Raw genomic sequence first — 18,468 nt, 5'->3', positions numbered from 1 at the left:
ACTCTTTCTGGGTGAGCTGAGCATCATGTGTGATTTATCATTCATGTCTTTCTGGATTCAGAGGTGCAGACCTTGAATGCTTAAGTTACCTTTTTTGATATGTGTTCATATATCTTTCAATAATTTATGATTAGTTATAAAGACTTCTGCTCTTTTGTTTCTCAAACAGTAACTCCTTTCCCAACTGTGGATTACTGAACATTATTTTTGGATCACATTTAGAGATGTCATAGGAGCAGAGCAGTAAGAAAGGATCTCTCTTAGAGCTGGATGTCATTTCAAAGTCTCTGTGCTTGAGTTTGCTTAGTTTTAGTAAAAATAGCAAAGAAGATGTTCTGCTGCAGAACTGAAAACGTAACGCTTTGCTCAAAGTTAGAAAGGTATTTGAATGCTGAAGGACAAAGGCTTTGTCTCTACTACTGTAATGTGCTCTATCCATTGGACCTTACACTGACAAATACTTGGTTATGTCAATCAGAACTTCTTTATAGGAACTCAGATTCAGTCCTCACTTAAAGAAGTTGAGAAGCTCTGACTTACAAAGAAAGAGAACAGATCATCAGCTACAGATTCTTCAGTTGGTTTAGCTTTTTCTGCCTGCACACAGACAAGTAAACTCCTAATTGCATTTTGACACAGGCATCTGATGTTTTTTTAACTGACAGAGTTCTGTCTAAAGTGACCTAACACAACCAATGAGTTGTAAAATCATGAGTGCAACAATCAACAGGGAGCACAAACAGTACTTTAAGTGCATGAGGGAGAAAGAAAAAGGGAAGGACTGAAGACTGACAACAGATGACTAGGATGAACAGCTGCTCTGCCTACTATGTCCTTTTTCGTGTCACTGAGGGTATTGAAGGAAAAATATTGCGCATGTTTGAAAGAATATGGTTTTAAGAGGGTGTGATGTCAAAATTACAGGTTATCATTATTTTAATTACGTTTTTTCATATCTTAAGCAGACCTTAAAAGCAAAGAAGTAGCTCCCTATTGCCCTCTGGCTGGAGCACTTGCGGCAACTCTGTTGCTCTCCAGCCAAGAGGCTGAAACGCATATGTGCTCTTCCTTCTCACCATATTTTCCAACACTTCAGACTTCTGGAAAATTTCTGGGAAATGTCCAACACTGCGGGAATTGAGTGCCTGTCCCTAGCTCGTAACTTTTAGCAAATATTTATTTTCTGTCATAAGAAGGAAAGGCAGCAGCAAAGGTGCCTCATGGCTGCTAGTGGCTCATGTTCAAAACATTTCTTTTTCCCCCTGCTTTTTCTTTTCTCAGCTATCTCCTTTCCCGCATGCTGCAGTTATTATCCAGATGTATTCCTACACATTTAGGATCCTGATTAGTGATGCAATTATCTAAACCAGAGTTTGCACCAGTCCACAGGTTCCTATCTCAAATATTTGTTTTCAGTAGGGCTATTGGGTCATTACTCCTCTTTTGGCATTGTTATTTCTCTGCATGGTGGATTTAGATAAAACAACATCATTCAAGTAATCAAGATAAGTGGTTGGTATATGGTTTCCAAAATGCATATAATGGGAATCAAAACATTTCAATGCTTATATGATATACAGAAAAGTACAGTGGAAGTGAGTAGAAGTGAAAGTAAATTAATTGTACTTACGCTAATTTTGTGTTCAATATAATTTTATGGCATATGATACGATTAAATGATTATAATACAATTCTAATCGTTTCAAAGTAATATGAGAAACTGAGAAATGTCTTCAGTTAAAATAAGAGTAAGCAAAATGTTCAATATTGGGCACATCTATATGACATGCTACTGCCTAATAATATTGTGCAATAGTATATTAGCACTGTTGGTGCTGTAACGTGCTACTGTACACTATTATATAGATCCTGTGCAGTTAGCATCTTGTGTAGATGTACCCATTTTGTAGGAAACAAATCCTGCACTCGTTCCCTTGGATGTGCTAGAAGATGATCTAAAAAAACCTTTTTCCTGAAATCTTTACATTTAGTAGGCTGCTTTAAAGAAAAAAAGTCAGAGAAATAGAAACACCAGTGAGAAATAAGCAAAGCACTTTAATTTCCAACACCTTGGTTGCAATCTTGACTTTTTTAAATAATCTTGTTATTCATCTAATCTTCCTATTCAGTTTTCCCAGTTTACCGATGGGGTTACTAATACTTGCCTACTCATCTGTCTCCCTTCTGGGGCGTTATGAAGATTAACTAATTAATATTTTGTATGTACACATATACAAGTGATAAGTTTTATTAGATTTCTCAGTTAAATACATCCACATTTTAAGAGATTAGGAAAAGAAAAATCAATAAAAATATTAATAGAAATATTATTTAATTCAGTTACATTTAACTTAATAACTTTTAGGTTTTACTGAAGATGGTGGAAGAAACTCCACCACAACAAAATATTTTTGGCTTTCAGTCACAACGGACATGACATCCTCATACACATTGTGCTGTCCATGCCAATTTAAAAAGATATATATTTATACAGGAGAGCTCAGTTCAGATGCATCATTTAGTTTCCAGTACCAATTTACAGTGCTCTTGACAGAGGTGAAAAGAGATCAAATGATTTGCACAAGGTCATAAAAAGAGTTAGTGGCTCAGCCAAGTCTTAGAATCACCATCCTCTTGATTCATACTCCATTGCCCGTACCATTAGATCATCAAGCATCCCTAACACACTACTGTCATACTACCTGGAGCACGCTGGGGGGCAAAAGCAAAATTGTACACTTTTGTTTTTTCCCCCCCATATAGTCTGGCCTAAACACACCAAACTGCATTAATATTTATTTTTACATGGTAAACCATTATGAAAAACAAAAACATGCAAGCCTGGCCTTTGAGTTTTTTTTATGCTGCTGAAATCCCTCAGTTACTCTCTCTGGGTGAGATCTGTAGTATAATGATGGGGCTTTTAACAGATGCCTGCCAGTTCTGTATAAAAAAGTTACATACTACTCTCCAGGACCAACACTCTAGTGCTTTTATAAGTACAATTTGCACTTGAGGGCTCTCTAAAATGATGGATCTACAAACCGCTATTAAAATATCCACTATATCTGAGAGAAACTTTTGAACTTTGCTGACAGTATTCCCAAAGAAAAGCTAATTCGAAACATAATACTGCTAGGCTGGCCAAGTCCAAACATTCTACAACCTTAAGTCACTTATTATAAGCATCTTTTGTTTAGCCCTGTTGTAACTAGTAATAAAAATCACTGGGTCCACTTGTTTCAGCCAAGCCCCCTCTGGGTCAGTTTTTATGTACCCAGGTTCAGATTTTTTTGTATGAAATGAACTAGAATGTCAGTCTTGAAGCACATATTATGCAACCGTCTATATAGAACTGGCTTATTTCAGAGATTCCTCTTTGAGGCTTCCCTAGAAAAAGACTTCTCCTCAGCAAAATGTCTTTTATAACAGCTGCAATCAGATCCACCCAGAGCACTTTGGGTTGTCTAGTACCTGCACTAGCCCCTTCTCCAATTCTCAGGCATATGGGCATATAAATCCAATCACATGGGTTTTACTAGGTTCAGATCCTCTGTAAAGTTCAGAGAATCTTTAGCTCTGATATACTCATTTTAATTTTCAGCAATTTAAAAATGTAAAATTGAGAGCCCCGGAAGAGAAAGTTCTAACCTGATCTACAAAACTGACATAGTTTAGGAAAGGCATGCTTTTCAATCCTACCTTAGAGTAAGACTCATCCTAGTTTGTTAAACATCATCTGTGGGAAAAGGAGGTAGTTTTCACTCTCCACGCCCAATCAATCATGGACCTCTCTCTACCGAGACTTCTAAGAATGATGTCATGCGATTCACAGAGTCACAGAAATTTAGGGCTGGAAGGGACCTCATGAGATCATCGGATCCAGTCCCCTGATGGTCATTTGTGCGCTGCAGAATGTTCAAAACTAAACAGCAATTTGGAACAAGACTAGTTCAATGTAGATGTATCCCAAAACTCAATAACCAAAACTAAGCTGAGGGGGTTTACCATCAAAAAACCCTGTAATTTGACCTCCAAGTGACAATCGCACTGAAATTTAACTGTGAATAATGAATGCAGACAGCCAATCTAACAGAACTAACAACACATTTCAGGCAAATGAGTCATGTCTTATCAAACTGGTCTTTCCAACTTTGATGATAGACATTGTATTTATTGCTGTTTGGTTTTAACAAATATTTTGTTACCAAGTTTATGATGCTAAATGTCATTAGGACTTAACCATGATAATGGGGCAGGGAAGACAGGGGGCAATGAAAGGGGGGGGCAGCTCAGTGCAGGCCCTTCTCCCCAGCCCCTCCCCACTAGCTAGCTCCCCCACCACAAGATTCCACCCCCCCAGAGCTTGCTGGCTGGGGAGCTGCAGAGGGGGAGGCGGGGGGGGCAGGCCAGGTCCATGCAGCAGGATGGCTCCCTGTCGCCAACCCCCTCACCCCAGCCTCTTGACAGCTGCAGCCAGGAGCTGTAGTCCAGGGCTGCCCAGCCTGGCTTTTCACCAGGCCAGGAACTGGGTCATGGAGGAGGGGGCAGGGGGGAATGGATGACCCCTGCATATGGACCTGGACTGGCCCCACCCTGAGACTCCAGCCAGCAAACTGTATGTAGGGGGGGGTGCCCTCTCATGACAGGGGGAGTCTTTTCCTCACCTGGCCCCAGTTCCAAGTGTGGTGAAAAGCTGGGCTGAGCAGCCCCGTGCTGCGGCTTCTGGCTGCTGTTGTCAGGAGGCTTGGGTAGGTGGGTGAGGAAAGGGAGCACCCCCACCACAGTTTTTTGGCTGGTGTCTTGGGTGGTGGGGGTGGATCTGTACTGTAAGGGGGCTCCTTCCTCCCCCTGCTTGCCCCAGTTTTTGGCAAGGATGATAAGCTGGGCTGGATCGGGCAGTCCTCCGCTGCAACTCTTGGCTGTAGCTGTCGAGTGGCTGCGATGGGAGTTCCCTGCCATGTGGACACAGCCCAGATCTCCCCCCCCACCGAGATGCCAGCCAGCAAGCTGTGAGGTGGCCTTTGCGGTGGGGGGCTCCTTTCCCCGCCCCCGTCCCCTAAGCCTCCTGACAATGGCAGCTAGAAACTCCAGCACAGGGCTGACTGGCCTGGCTTTTTGCCATGCCAGGAACTGGGCCGGGGGGGGGGGGGGGGGGGGGGAGGAGAAATGGAGCCTCTCTGTTTCCAGTGCGATAAAAGTGGCACAGCCTGGCTGCAGCTGGGAGATGCCCTCCAAGCTTGTGGGCACAGGGGTTGGTGGGGTCTGAGCTGGGTCCACATGGCAGAGAGGCTCCATTTCCTCCCTCTCCCCTGAAGTGCTCTGAAGCAGATGAGCACTAGCTGAGGCTAGCAAGCCACCCAGTGAGGGGCCCCTGCCATGACAGCAAAATTACATGCTGAAGTACGATGGATATGGTACAGATGTTCAAAAAAAGTGCTCTAACCTCAAGTGGTTTAATCAAATACCACATCCATCGAGGGTTAACTTAAAAATGGCAGATCCTGCTCTAAAACTCTTTAAATGCCATGAACGTCTGTCCTGTTATGACTTTAAAGCACTTAACACACATTAAGTATAACATCTGTACCTAGCTTTAGTGTTCTAGTTGCACTATAATGTGTTCCAAGAGGATAGTTACATTTACTTTGAGAAGTATAGCTCTGAGTTTTTCAACTTTTGTGCAATTATAAACTTATGCTAATGTTGCAGGTCATAAAATCTTTGTTTTTAATATATATTGTTAATAAAACCTTTCAGCAATAAAAAAACCCCCAAATTTTCCAGGTTTAACCTAAGAAATTATCTGTTCCTTGGACTAATGATCTGTCTTCCTTATTGCTCCTTGCTTTAATTTGGCAATTGTTGTGTAGAAAATGCTTTCAGAGACTTTAAGTCTACAGACCTTGTTGTAAACACTTGTGTAATCTGTATGCTGCTGGGATTGCCAGTGGTAATTTGTCAGTGTTTATTTGCAGCAGGTTATAACTAAGCCCTGTCAGGAGTAAATCATCTTTTCTATACAACTGCTTGTTGTTTTAGTTGCAAAAGCTGTTAATTTTTTTTTCTAAGTTAACATTAACAGTCACATTTAGAAAGTTAGAAGTTTCCAGGAAAACATTTTAAAAGACTATACAAATGCAGTTTAAGAACTACTTAAGTTATTACTGAACAAATATAACGAATGGTACCTGGGGGTACATCTGCTTTGCAATCAGGAGGTGAGATCAAAACACTTGTGGTATGCATCAAGGAGGTTCAATCTTGTTGATCTGTTTACTACATCTCCAGAGAGAGAAACTAGAACCCAGAGTGCCCATGAAGGCCGAGCTCTTGGGAAGCACACATAAGTGACTGAGGAAGCTTGAGAGTTGTCCTGGTTTCTGGACAACTGGACTGCAATCTCACATCTCACAGCATGGATCAGACAGGGAGTCTACATACTGGAAGCTGACATTGGAGGCAAAGATAAAGCATGCAATTTGCTCTTGTCCAGATTCTACTCTCTAAAAAGCACACAGGATCCAAAAGTTGCGTTTGGTTACAACCAGGGATCCTGGTTTCCATTGATAAAAAAAACCAAAACAACACACCCAACCAGTTTTGGGGTTAAAAAAGTAACCCAAAATCCACATTCTTCTGTGATGAAAATGAAATGCTACTAATACATAGATATATATATGGCGTTTCATTTTGATCATAGAAAAATGTGGATTTGGGAATTTTTTTTTAAGCTAAAGATTGGGGATTTTTTTAAATCAGAGAAAACCAGGAACCCTCGTTATAATAGTTTAGTGATAATACACTAGCAGGACTCAGCCAGAAGTAGAAAGTTGTTATACCTCTATGTTTGAGATGGGAATGAAACAGATTATTCTAAATGAATGCATATATTCATTCCTACAGTGGCATTATAATAATTTCTCTATTGTTTTCTATTCCATTCTTGACACATTCTTAATGTTTTGTTTGTTAACCTTATGTTAAGACGATAACATTAGAAGTAAGTGTCAATGTTATACAAACAGAGTAATATATTCCTTTTTCTGAACTCTTGGGATAGCTGCCTATTACACTCTTAACCTTATTGCTGCTACTGCTGCTCAATAAATCCCTCTTCTTTCTACCTGTGGCTCTGAAATGGCCACTTTCTGTCACATTTTTACCTTGTATGAGTAAGATCTTTACTGAGAGTCCTCAGATTCTTTTCTAGTTGCTTGAATTGAGCAGGTTTCTTCAGACTTTCCTGTGGAGCAGACTGGAGATAATGAAAAGGAAAAGAAATTATGCTAGTGAAAATATTTCATTACGACTGGGACAGAAGTGGCATCCAATGTTGAGGATGCATGCTAGTTTCCATTCTAACCTTCTGCTTTTAATCACTAATACTTTTTGAAATCCTTACCTGATATCTGACAGGCTACATTTCTGTCTGTCATATTCTTAAAGCGTACATAAAAATATATGTTTTCCCCATTACAAGGCAAAAAAAAAGTTCTCACAACATTTTTGACTAACTCTACAGTTAAAAAGTTATAGCTCAGAGGCGGGCAAAACACAGCCCGTGGTCCAGATCCAGCCTGCCAGACAATTCCATCTGGCCTGCGGGGCCCCTCTGTAAACCCTGGCCATGGGGTGCCCCTCTGCAAGCCAGTGACTCTGTACAGGACATACAGCTCTGGTTGCTAAACAACCAACCCTCACCCCAGCCTTGCCTGACCCACCCCAGCCCTGAGCTAAGGGGTGTTAGAGACAGCCCATGGCTGTTCCCAGCCTCCCTGCCAGCGAGCATGGACATTCAGGTAAGTGCCCCATCAGGCCAGGGCCAGGGCCAGGGCCAGAGCCAGGGCCTCCCACTGGGGAAAAGGGGGTGGGAGTGTGTGGAACCATGTACTATGGGGCTAAGTTGGGCTGGCCCCCCATGCTGCAAGAATGCAGGAGCTGCATGCTATGGGGCTGGGTTGGGCTGGTCATGCTGCCACCACGTGAAACTGGGGACTGGGATGGGAGTGCAGCAACTGTGAGTTATGCCACCACATGCAGCTCCAGGGATTCGCACACTCCATGCACTCTGAGGACCTCCTTGCGGCCCACATACACACACCCACATACCCCACCCTCACCATAACCTCAAGCACATCCCCACCCCCCCCCACAGCCCCCCCCACCCTCATCCCCTACACACCCACAGACCCCCATATCCCCCCCACACACTCCCACCCCCCACCATACAAACACCCACCCTAACCCTCCCTCCCACACCCCACTGACCACACCCATACCCCCCCACACACACTTACCCACTTCCCAACATCCCCCACAAACACCCCCTTACCCCCGCCACACAATATACAAGAGTAAGACTGTATTTTGAGCTATTATGCAATCACTGCTAACACCTCTAACAAACGCACATAAATCCTTGCAGCCTGTAACAGGGGGGTTCTTCTCAGTGCTGATTCACCTTTGGCCCACCCACCTGTTTCTGGGCCAACTGCCTGCCTTCTCTCCTGCCATGCCTTGTTGTTAATTGGTTAATGATCTTAATTAGGTGGGAGGCTGCCCATTTCTTGCCCTGAGTCAGGGGGCACTATCTGCGGCTCTGTACCTCCCCTACACTGCAGCCCATGCCTCGCAGATGGCATCTGTTGATGTTAATCTCACCAGCCCCACACTGGGCCCCAGACTTCTCTAATCAGGACCCCTCTGAGATCCCTCCATTCTGGCGGCCTACCCTGCCTTCATTCAGGCTATCTAGCTCCCTGAAACAATTTTCTCCTCTCAGGTGGCATCCCCCTGGGACCTTTGGCCATACAGGCCCTGGCCTCACCTCCAAGGCCAGTCAGAAATCCCAGGCCCTCTTAGCTTCCAGGCATCCCTCGCAGTGGGTCCCTGGCCCTTTTGACCATTCTGGTCCTGGCCCCAGCATTGACCAGCCAAGGGTACTCTCTCTATCAGGTCTGAGTCTCTAGCCCCACTCTCTCCTCTGGGGTCTGCTCTCTGGGCCCTAGTAGCAGGTGACCCACCCAGTTGTGGGAGCTGGGGTTAAGGCACCCTGATCCACTTTTCACTGGGGTGGTAACTGGCTTGGCATTTCCTGGGGGCTCCCACACCACTGAGAGCCCCACCAGGCCACCCACTCCTGGCAGGGTACAGTTTTAGGTCATGCCCAGGACTAGGAGTCTCCAAGCCATCCCCTACAGCTCCTCCCTTACCTCCAAGACAATACCAGCAGCCTTGCAGCTAGGTTATGTTGCTGCTTGGCCTGCCAGCCTGATGCTATTTATATAGGCAGCCAGGGATCTAAAATGGCTGCCACAATCAAGCACCTGCTGGCTGCTTGGGTCTGATCTTTAAGTGGCAGGCACCAACAGTGCCCTGCCACACAGCCCTTGACAGTTCACCAAAACTCGTTAAGTGGCTTTCCAGTTGAAATAATTGCCAACCTCTGATATAGAAGATAAAAAGTTCATACGTGTCATGGAACTAACTCTCACTTAAAAGTAGTATCTTTGAGCGTTCCAGAGAAAATCTATTTTTATTTCACTGTTATCATCCTTTTAAAACTGCATGCTATGCACATGCACATGCATTACTTTTTCCATATTTTTTGTTAATCTTGTAATTCATGTAATGAAAGCAGGGCTAACTGTGCATGAATGCATGAGTAAATTTGTTGTTCACTGCAACGTATAATGTGGGTGTCCCTGGACAGAGACAAACGGTATGTCTACATAGTACAATGTAGTGCCTTGCAGATACAGCTTCTTGTACACAAGCTGGCTCAGATCTCTGCATCGCACTACATTGTGTTATGCAGAAATACCCAAAGTATACATGGGAATTGGCTGCAGACCTATGCATCTCCTAAAGTCCTGCAGAGGTGCACAGGAGAGAGATTATTCTAGGGTTGATTGCCTAAAATCCATAGGAGCAAAAGGGGTTTCTTTACTATGCTCCTTAGAAAGTATGCAGTAGGAGATTTTCTTCCTTGCACACATTAAAGGTTTGCAGGGAAAAAAAAGTAATGCATAATTTAAGAGGAAGGTTTTAGCTCCTGTCTCAGTCTCTCTGTACCAAACAAAACGCATTGCATCAGTACAGAGAGGCCAGCCAATGCTTTTTATGAACAGCAGCATTTATAATCGAAGTGATTCTAAACTGGACATCTGACACTCTCATAAAACTTTTATAATCTCAAAGATATGCTTTTTGGAATCTTATTTGTTGTTTGTTTTAAACAGTAGGGGCTAACCTTTTTAGCACGCATGCTACAAATTAGCTGTATGAACTACCTGAGTGTCACTGATCCCTTTCCCCTACCTGGTCTGCTGCTCTGCTTTCTGCATCCTGCCTTATCTGCCACTTCAAAAATACCCAGAGTCTATACCAATCTGGCCATGGGACAAAACTCCTTCCTGACCCCAAATATGGTAACTAGTTTGACCATGAACAGAGAAGCAAGACCTGTTAGCCAGGAACCTCCATCTTCAAGTCCCCAGTATGCCAAAAGCCACAGATAGGGGATGCCCATTAGGGCTGTGTGAAACAGCACCGTTTCGTTTTGACAGGACAGTGTTTTGTTTTGAGTTTCATTTCATGTCAAAGCACTGTTCCGTTTCGTTTTGTCAAAACTGTTTCTCTGTATCAATGCTATTTTGATGTTTTGCCCATAGGCAATAATAGGGAATCATGAAACTGCCTATAACGTTGTCATTTTTTGGCAGATTTGGATGAAAACAGCAGAGATGGTAGCCCCTTCTGAAGCCACGAAGCCTGCCAGGTTTCAAAGAGATACATGCAGGGACTTCTGAAAAACTGCACCTCAAGCTGCTGACAAGCAAAACTCGTGATGTGTGACTTTGTGTGTGTTAAGGTGCAACCTCACTGGCGCTGGGGCCCCTACACAACATGGTAGCGTGCCCCAATGAGGCTTCCTCCTCCCCTACAGACTCAGACTGGTCCACCACTTTAAATAACAACAGGTAATAACTTAGTAAGCAGCACAGTAGCACTAGCAACATCTCAGGCAGCGAAACTGTCACAGAGCCTTTCTTTCCTCTCCTGCAGAAGCTTCTTCTCCAGCAGTTGCCAGAGAACTCTCCCTGCCAGCCCCAGCCCTGGGGCTTATATGTGCCCCGGGCCCTGCGTCCTTCTGGTCAGCTGACTGGGGACAGGTGCTAGGGATGTTGGGCTAAGGACATGGCACTGGCAGACAAGGTTCTTTGGCTCAATCTGGTATCTTTTAGTAGACCAAATGAACAGTTAGAGAAATATATCTTAGCAAGGTTTTGGATTGGAAAACCCTTTGTCAGGCTGAGGAAGCACCTGCAGTTTGTGTGTGTGCTGCTCCTGAATGGAAGGAATAGTAAAGAAGCCAGAGGCTCGCATGCACTGCAGGCAAGAAAGTCAGTCAGTAAAAATGGAAATGGAGGCATCAAGGGGTGAGGGACAGGCTGGGGTGGGGAGGAAGGGGGGTGTAGCAGCACAGGGAATAGTGGAGAGGTACCTGGGGAGTCAGATGTCCGGCAGGTTGTAGTGTGTCAGAATTCCAATGTCTATATTGAGTCCGTGAGTTTCTGTACCTAGGATGTTGATGACGTGCAGTTTAGAGGCTCGTCTGTGAAAAGTGGTTTGTAAATTCAAACAAGCACTGAACCTTGCTAACCTCACCACCAGAAGCCAACTACCTACAGCCCAAAACACACCGAATGGATCAAGGCTATGCTATGACAAGACATGCAAAACTTGCCAACAATATTTCCAGTGTGGAGATATTTTCATAATACAATACATATCTCTATCAGGGCACTTGGTGCCCTAATGGAAATTACATGGAGACACCAAGGAACAACTGGGCATCAGAATGAGCACACACCAAACATCTACCAAAGACAAGGACAGAATGCCACCTGTCTCCAATCTCGCAGGCCTGATCCTCAAAAGGGAATTTACAAACCACTTTTCACAGATGAGCCTATGAACTGCACTTGTGTGCCACACAGTGGACGCCAATGAAGTTGGCATCACAGACCGCCTTGACCATATTGGCCCCATTGTTGGTGACCATGAACCAGTGGGTGAGCTCGCCCTGCCCAATGAGCCACTCCTGCACCAAGTGATTCATGGCCCTCATGATCTCTGTTGCTGTGTGGGACTCATCCATCACCTCATCTTGAAGGAAAGCCCACCGACAGCCTGACTGGTTGCACCAGTGCCCTGTGATCTCCACCCCGGCTGCTCCAGATGTCCGAGGTGAAGTGTGAGGCCACCTGCGGACCTGCCTTGTGCAGCTCCTTCGTCACACATGTACCTGCACCCCAGAAGCGAGCGGGTAGTGTGGTCTGGGATCATTTTGAGCTGGCAGATGATCCCGCATATGCTATCTGCCTGCACTGCCAAGCCAAAACCAGCCGGAGCAAGGGAACAAAAAACAAACGACTACCACGGGGATGCCGATGCATCTTCGCAGGCACCACCCCTTTTCTCTTTCTCTTCCACAGCCTGGCACCAACAGGATCATGCCCAAAGGGAAGTCTCCCTCTTGCTCCAAAGCCCCTGTGTCCCCAAAGCAGAGGCAGGCCACCCTGGAACAGTGGGGGAAAGGTGAACAGAAAGGGGGGCATGTTCCCAAGGCGAGCGAAGTCACCTTGATCACTGGGGAGATGCTTGCTGTCAATGGACAGCCCTTCTCCTTAGTTGAGTGGCCAGGGTTCAGGCGGCTCATGGTGCTCATGATCCCATCATACCAAGTGCCCGCATGCACCACCTGAATCCTGGCTTTAGGGGAACTTGTGGGGTATGGAGCACAAACTCAGATGATTCCCTGTCCTTTCCCAGAATTTCCCTTGCTAGGGCACTCAGATCCAGATCTAGATCCAGCTCTTCCTCTGGCACTGGAAGGCTCAGCATGGGAAGTGAAATGGGGGCGGAAGAGACTGTCATGCTGGTGCTGGTGCTTGTTGTCATGGTGGTAGTAGGGTGGGGGAGGTTATGGCTGGTGCTCTTGGAAGGGATGCAGACTCAGGCACAGGCAGTGGCACTGGCACTGCTCCCCTCTCCTTGATGCCTGTAGAACTAGTGGAAGCCTCATGCATGGTTGTTGTAGCAAAGAGGCTGCATCTCAGTTGGGGGGGGAAACGGGGACTTACAGCTCTCCCTGTACCCCCTTTTCTGCTGCTCCCTGAAGGCTTGCCAGCTGCCTTTCCAGCATGCTTAATGGTGTGTTTCATAGCATCTTGTCTTTGCCTTGGTTTGCTGGAAAATCTGTGTCTTCTTCTGTAATGTTATCTGATTTATGTAATATATATAGATAAGATAATTGTATATATGTGTATTTATGTAATCTATGTATGTAGTTATGTAATAAATAAAATAAAAATATATAAATGTATGTATGTGTTCCTATATACATTCTATATTATAATATGCAATATTATAGTATATAATTATGGATAATAATAATATAGAATTATGCTGTGCTTCTCTGCACGGTGAATGGGCAGGGCTGTACAATAGATGACCGTCTTGGTTAATCAGCACTAGGGGTGGGGCCAGCAGTAGGCGTGGTGGGGCCCACAAAAATGGCGGTCAGCTCCATGATCTGCCTGCAAAATTGGCTGTCTGCCTCCTTGATTTGGGTAGGTCCCTAATAGTGAGCCATGAAGTCAATCGAGCTCCTTAGCACTGCCTGATTAGAAATGCAGCTGCCCCTGTCAAGCAGCTGGTTTTAAATTTTGAGTGGACCAGGAATCAAAGGAAGGTGCAAGTGCATTAGTGCACCCTTCTCCCCCTCAGATTTTCCCCTGCACACAACACTTTCTCTTTTGCTTTCTCTTTGTTACGTTTACACTGAGGCAAAATCATGATCAAATCATCCTCCATTCTCCATCCTCCATAGCACATTCAGTTTTGTGCTAAACAGAAGGGAGATTTAGCAGATTTAAACCAAGGAAAAGGTTAACACACACTGAAAAAAGGAGCTTATTGATGGATTGTAAAATCCAAATGTGGAAAGTGAAATGTACATTAGAATGGTCAATGCAGTAACCAGCTTCCAAGGTTTTCTTTAAATTGATAGCGCTGGAACTGCTTCTGTGTAGATAGTCACAAACTATACTGTAATTCTGCACACTTATATGACAGGACTAAGTACACATCAACTAGAACATATGCTTGGGTGATCTTGGATGAATTACAGCAGCAGACTTGCCACAGTAATTGTTCTGTGTTTAGCAGGAGGAGGCATTTGAGTTAAATATTTCTAAGACCTTCAATATTTAAAATAATGGATTTGGGTCACTTTGGGTAAAGGCTGAAAAAAAGCTGTCTATAGGCTAGATATTCAGCAGGAGTAAATCTGTGTATCTCTACTGACCTTAGAGGAGCAACACCAAAATGCACCAGTAAAAAAATCTGGCTCTAGAGATTTCTGAATGAATGGTGCTTACAGGTACTCTGAAATCAATATAAATCAATTTAAAGAAATGAAAAGCATAATTTTAATGGGTTATCCATTTCTGAGCTGAGTTTAATATAGCTTAAGTGTCTGCCTTTTGAAACATGTACATTTAAATTAACACAATGGAATAACACTAATATTGCTAAGCTTGCAACAGTTCTCTTAGCAAAGTAGGACTTGATTCTGTAGTCATTTCTTAGGCGATCTTTCTGCTGACTTCAGTGAGTTTAAGAACAGGAGAACTGGGGTTTGGAATGTTTATCAGGCAGCAAAAAAATGGTTTCTTAACACACTTTCAAATTAGTTTCAATAAAATCGAAAGCATCAACATAATACCATGTTGTACAGTAGACAGTCAAGCCCTGATTCATATATGCAAGTATCTAAACAAGTGATAGAAGTCCTTCTGTCTAAAGCTAACCATTTGCCTAAGTGTCTTGTTAGATTAATTGTTTTAGTGAGTAATTTAAACTCACCTTTGGCTTGGGGGAATCCTTTGTAGTAGTCATCTCTTCCTGAGGAACATGGACATCTTCTTTTGCTGGTTCCTAGAAAGCGAGTCAAAAGCATGTAATCATATTATGCTGCAGGTCGTAAATATCAGGGTAGTAAAGGACAACAGCTATAATACACTTGTGCAAGTCAGTTTTCTTGTGCTAAATTTATAAATATTCATAATAAGCATAAATGATAGCTAATTTTCATATGGAGAAAGACAATCCAGTTGAATAATTTCAGCATACATAAACATATTATTTGTGTCATCTACAAACACCATTCAGAAGGCAAGCACATTTAAATTACTACGCTTGAGTGCTTAAAGTATTTAAAGAATAAACTTTCTCATGGAAAGTTGTTAGCTGATCCAACTGCATTTAACCTAAAAGAAAAATCCAGTTTCTAAAACTTGGACCAGGAATGTACTTACTTGTAAATGTTCTTTTCTGAAGATATACATTGTGACAGATCATTATTCTTGGGTATGTGTTTTTTGCACACAACCAATATAGACTCATGCCAACCCTGAAGTGGAATATAGGCAGATGTTCCAGTCTCCAAACACCAGTTTATTTCTAAGTTCTACCAGATGCTGCTGCCACAGTTTCTGGCGGAGTCGGGTACAGGGGAGTCCCAGAGCTGCTCCTGCCCCACTCCAGCTGCAGCTGCGTGGGGTGTCAGGCTCAGCAGGGGATAGCAGCAATGGAGGACATGTTTCCATTTCCTGCACCTGCTCCCGGCTGCCCCCACCCCTCCAAGTCCCCTGCTAGATAGGAGCAAATGCTGGAAGGGGGAACCTGCTTGCTGCCATCTCTGTCTCCAGCTTTTGCAGGCATGAGAGAAACCCTGGAGCCACTCCTGCTCCACTCCAGCTGGGGGGCCATGTTGCACAAGGAGTTGACTTGGGCAGGGACAGCATCCTAGCACATACTTCCGAGCAGCAAGGAACACCTGTGGGGGAGCGGCAGACAGGGAACAGGTGCCAAAAAGGGGAATCTGCACACCACTGCCATTGTCCCCAGGTGACCCTGGCACCCTGAGTGGCTGGTCCCCACAGCCCCTGGCTGCAGTGAGCTAGCAGCAGATCTGGGGCTCCCACCACCCCCAGGTCAGCGGGGGACAATGGTAACAGCAGTAGCAGTGGGTGAGTTCTCCGTAAGCTTTGTATGTCTGTTGCCTGCCCTGCTCCGCCAGTGTCCCTTGCCAGCCCACCTTGCTCCCATCCCCCACAGTCTGAAGAGTAGTGTCCAATTATTAATTTAACAAATTTATTAATAAATTAATGTAATTAAATAAACAATAAAATATTATTTGCTTTGGAAAGTTTCTCCTGGTTGCTGATGAGGTGATTGCTTTCTAAATGTATTTATTTTTAAAAAGTAGATATATGAATACTAAATAATCTATACAATTATACTGATGTCTACAAAATGGGTTTTCAAAAGTGTCATGATTTTGGAAATTAATTTTGATCCAGTCCTTGCTGGGTTTTGATTTTGCAATCAAAACCTGTAGGACAAAGCATTGCCTATCCAAATTCAACCTAATTTTTTCAGTTTCTAATGCATCTAGGCTGGTAAAATTATAACTGTAAGCCTGAACATCTACATGTACAATCCTGTATATATGCGCTTTAGGGTATGTTAGATACAAATAAGTATTCTGTTGTGTCATTCTACCAGACAAGCTAGGACCTTTTAGTTCCCATTTACAAAGATAAAGTGTAGAGTGGCTCTGAGTGAGTAGAGAATTAAGCTAGGAAAGCTGGTAGGGGGAACCCTAGAAATTGCCATTAAGAAGGGAACTCAGATTAAGGTTTGTGGCAGCCTAGTAGGGGGTGCTCCTGTGCTGAGCCACCCAACTCACTGCACCTACCGAGCTCTGTGTGTCTCCCTGGGGGTGCCTTATGTCTGGCTGACCCTCTTCCTGGAGCTCATCCACAATCCTGGGAGTAACGCTGCCACCACTCGAGAGTCTCAGTTTGTTAGTGGCTCTGTGCTTCTTGAGGTACGCAGGCTTTATAGATCGGAAGGGTACTCAACCCACTGCAAGAACTTGGGGTGCTTCCCTTAGTCTGAAGCACAAATAGTGGTCTCCCTTAGTCAGCCGGACCAAGGGGACCCCAAGGCATAATCTAGACCGTCTCCTAATAAGTCTCCCATGCTAGGTACAGTGGAGAGTTTTCTTGATTACAAGGAGTAGGCTTGGAATAGGGTACAGCAAAATCGGAGAAATACCTTAGAGCAAACTGTGTGGCTGGGTAGACTTTGATCATACATCTGAGTTACTGCAAGATATATACAGGCAGTCCTTGGACTTAACGACACAATTGGTTCCTGAAAACTGCATCTTAAATTGAAATGTTGTAATTCAGAACCAGTTTTCTCATAAGAAACAATGTTATAAATGGGGGATTGATTCCTGAACCAAAGCCTGATACCCTATTTTCACCACAAATACCTCAGAATTTTGTACTCAATCAATTACAAATGAGTAATATAGCTACATTAATGTATTTATATCATAAATAGCAATCATATTGATTTGGAAGGACTTCTTTGAGGTGACTTTACTGGACTTTTTGAAGGGCTCTTGGTTGTTTTTTTTGAAGGGTTCTTGGCTGGAGTCTTCTCAGGAGACTTGGCTCCAAGTTTTTCAGGAGCTGTGTCTGCTTTCTTAAAGAAAGTGTCCAAGCAAGTTTGGACAGATGTTCTCCAGGGAGATGAGCAACACAGCGAACTTGTTTGCTGGCATGATGTCGCATCGGATCAAACGTTGTAAGTCAAAACTGATGTGATAAAGTTGAAACACGGTGTCAATTTACAGTTGTAAGTGCGAAACATTGTAACTCAAAACATTGTAAGTCGAGGACTGCCTGCATCTAGTCAGGTTTGCAGGTTTCAAGTAGCTGTCTCACAAGCATCATCCAGAGGCTGATAGAGCTTTCCTCTGGAGGCAGGCAGTTCATAGTGTGTCCATATATTTCGAGAGACAGAGAGAGAGAGGGAGAGCTGCAGACGTTCAGCTGCTCTGGGTCTTCATCAGGGCTGCCCGCCCCCAGCAGTCTTGGCTTATATAGACCTTCTGACCTCATTTACCTGATCCAATAAAGGCCAGCAGATATTGGCTGCCAGCCAACCTTTGAAATGCATCACTGGTTACCAGGCAGAGTGACAGGGGCATTCGCCTCCCCTCCCAGCCTGATACCTGTAGCTTCTCACATCCACAGGAACAGGTTTCCCCCTCCCTCAGGAATGTATCCAGCTCAGGTTATACTCCAGGGTTACCTGAAGCACATGGGGATGGGGCTGCCTGGCCATATTGAGATGGCATTCTGCCACAAGGTTTATGCTTGTTCTTCAAGAGAACAGAGACTGAAGTCAGGAATGCAGCAGAGTTGCATATTATGGAGAAGAATCCAATTTGTGTACACATGATGTTTCAAGAATAAGGCGAGAAGTGTCCACTCAAAAAAAATTTGAGTTACTTTAATGTTCATCCTCCAGTTC

The 18,468-nt window shown here is 44.1% G+C and overlaps 1 protein-coding gene across 1 annotated transcript in view; it reads right to left on the bottom strand.

Annotated features, from left to right (window-relative positions):
- Window positions 1-18,468, bottom strand: part of CCDC60 (coiled-coil domain containing 60) — a 147,293-nt gene that overhangs the window by 74,214 nt on the left and 54,611 nt on the right. Inside the window, exons 2-3 of the mRNA XM_006027371.3 lie at window positions 14,938-15,009; window positions 7,167-7,258 (exon numbers count right to left, since the gene is read on the bottom strand). Of these exons, the coding sequence (XP_006027433.1) occupies window positions 7,167-7,258; window positions 14,938-15,009 (164 nt within the window). The remainder of the gene's footprint in view (window positions 1-7,166; window positions 7,259-14,937; window positions 15,010-18,468) is intronic.

Source organism: Alligator sinensis, unplaced genomic scaffold (genome assembly GCF_000455745.1).
Source record: "Alligator sinensis unplaced genomic scaffold, ASM45574v1 scaffold692_1, whole genome shotgun sequence".
In the NCBI taxonomy this organism is placed as follows: domain Eukaryota; kingdom Metazoa; phylum Chordata; order Crocodylia; family Alligatoridae; genus Alligator; species Alligator sinensis.
Note: the sequence above shows the minus strand (reverse complement) of the source record. Positions and strands in the feature narration are given on the sequence as shown.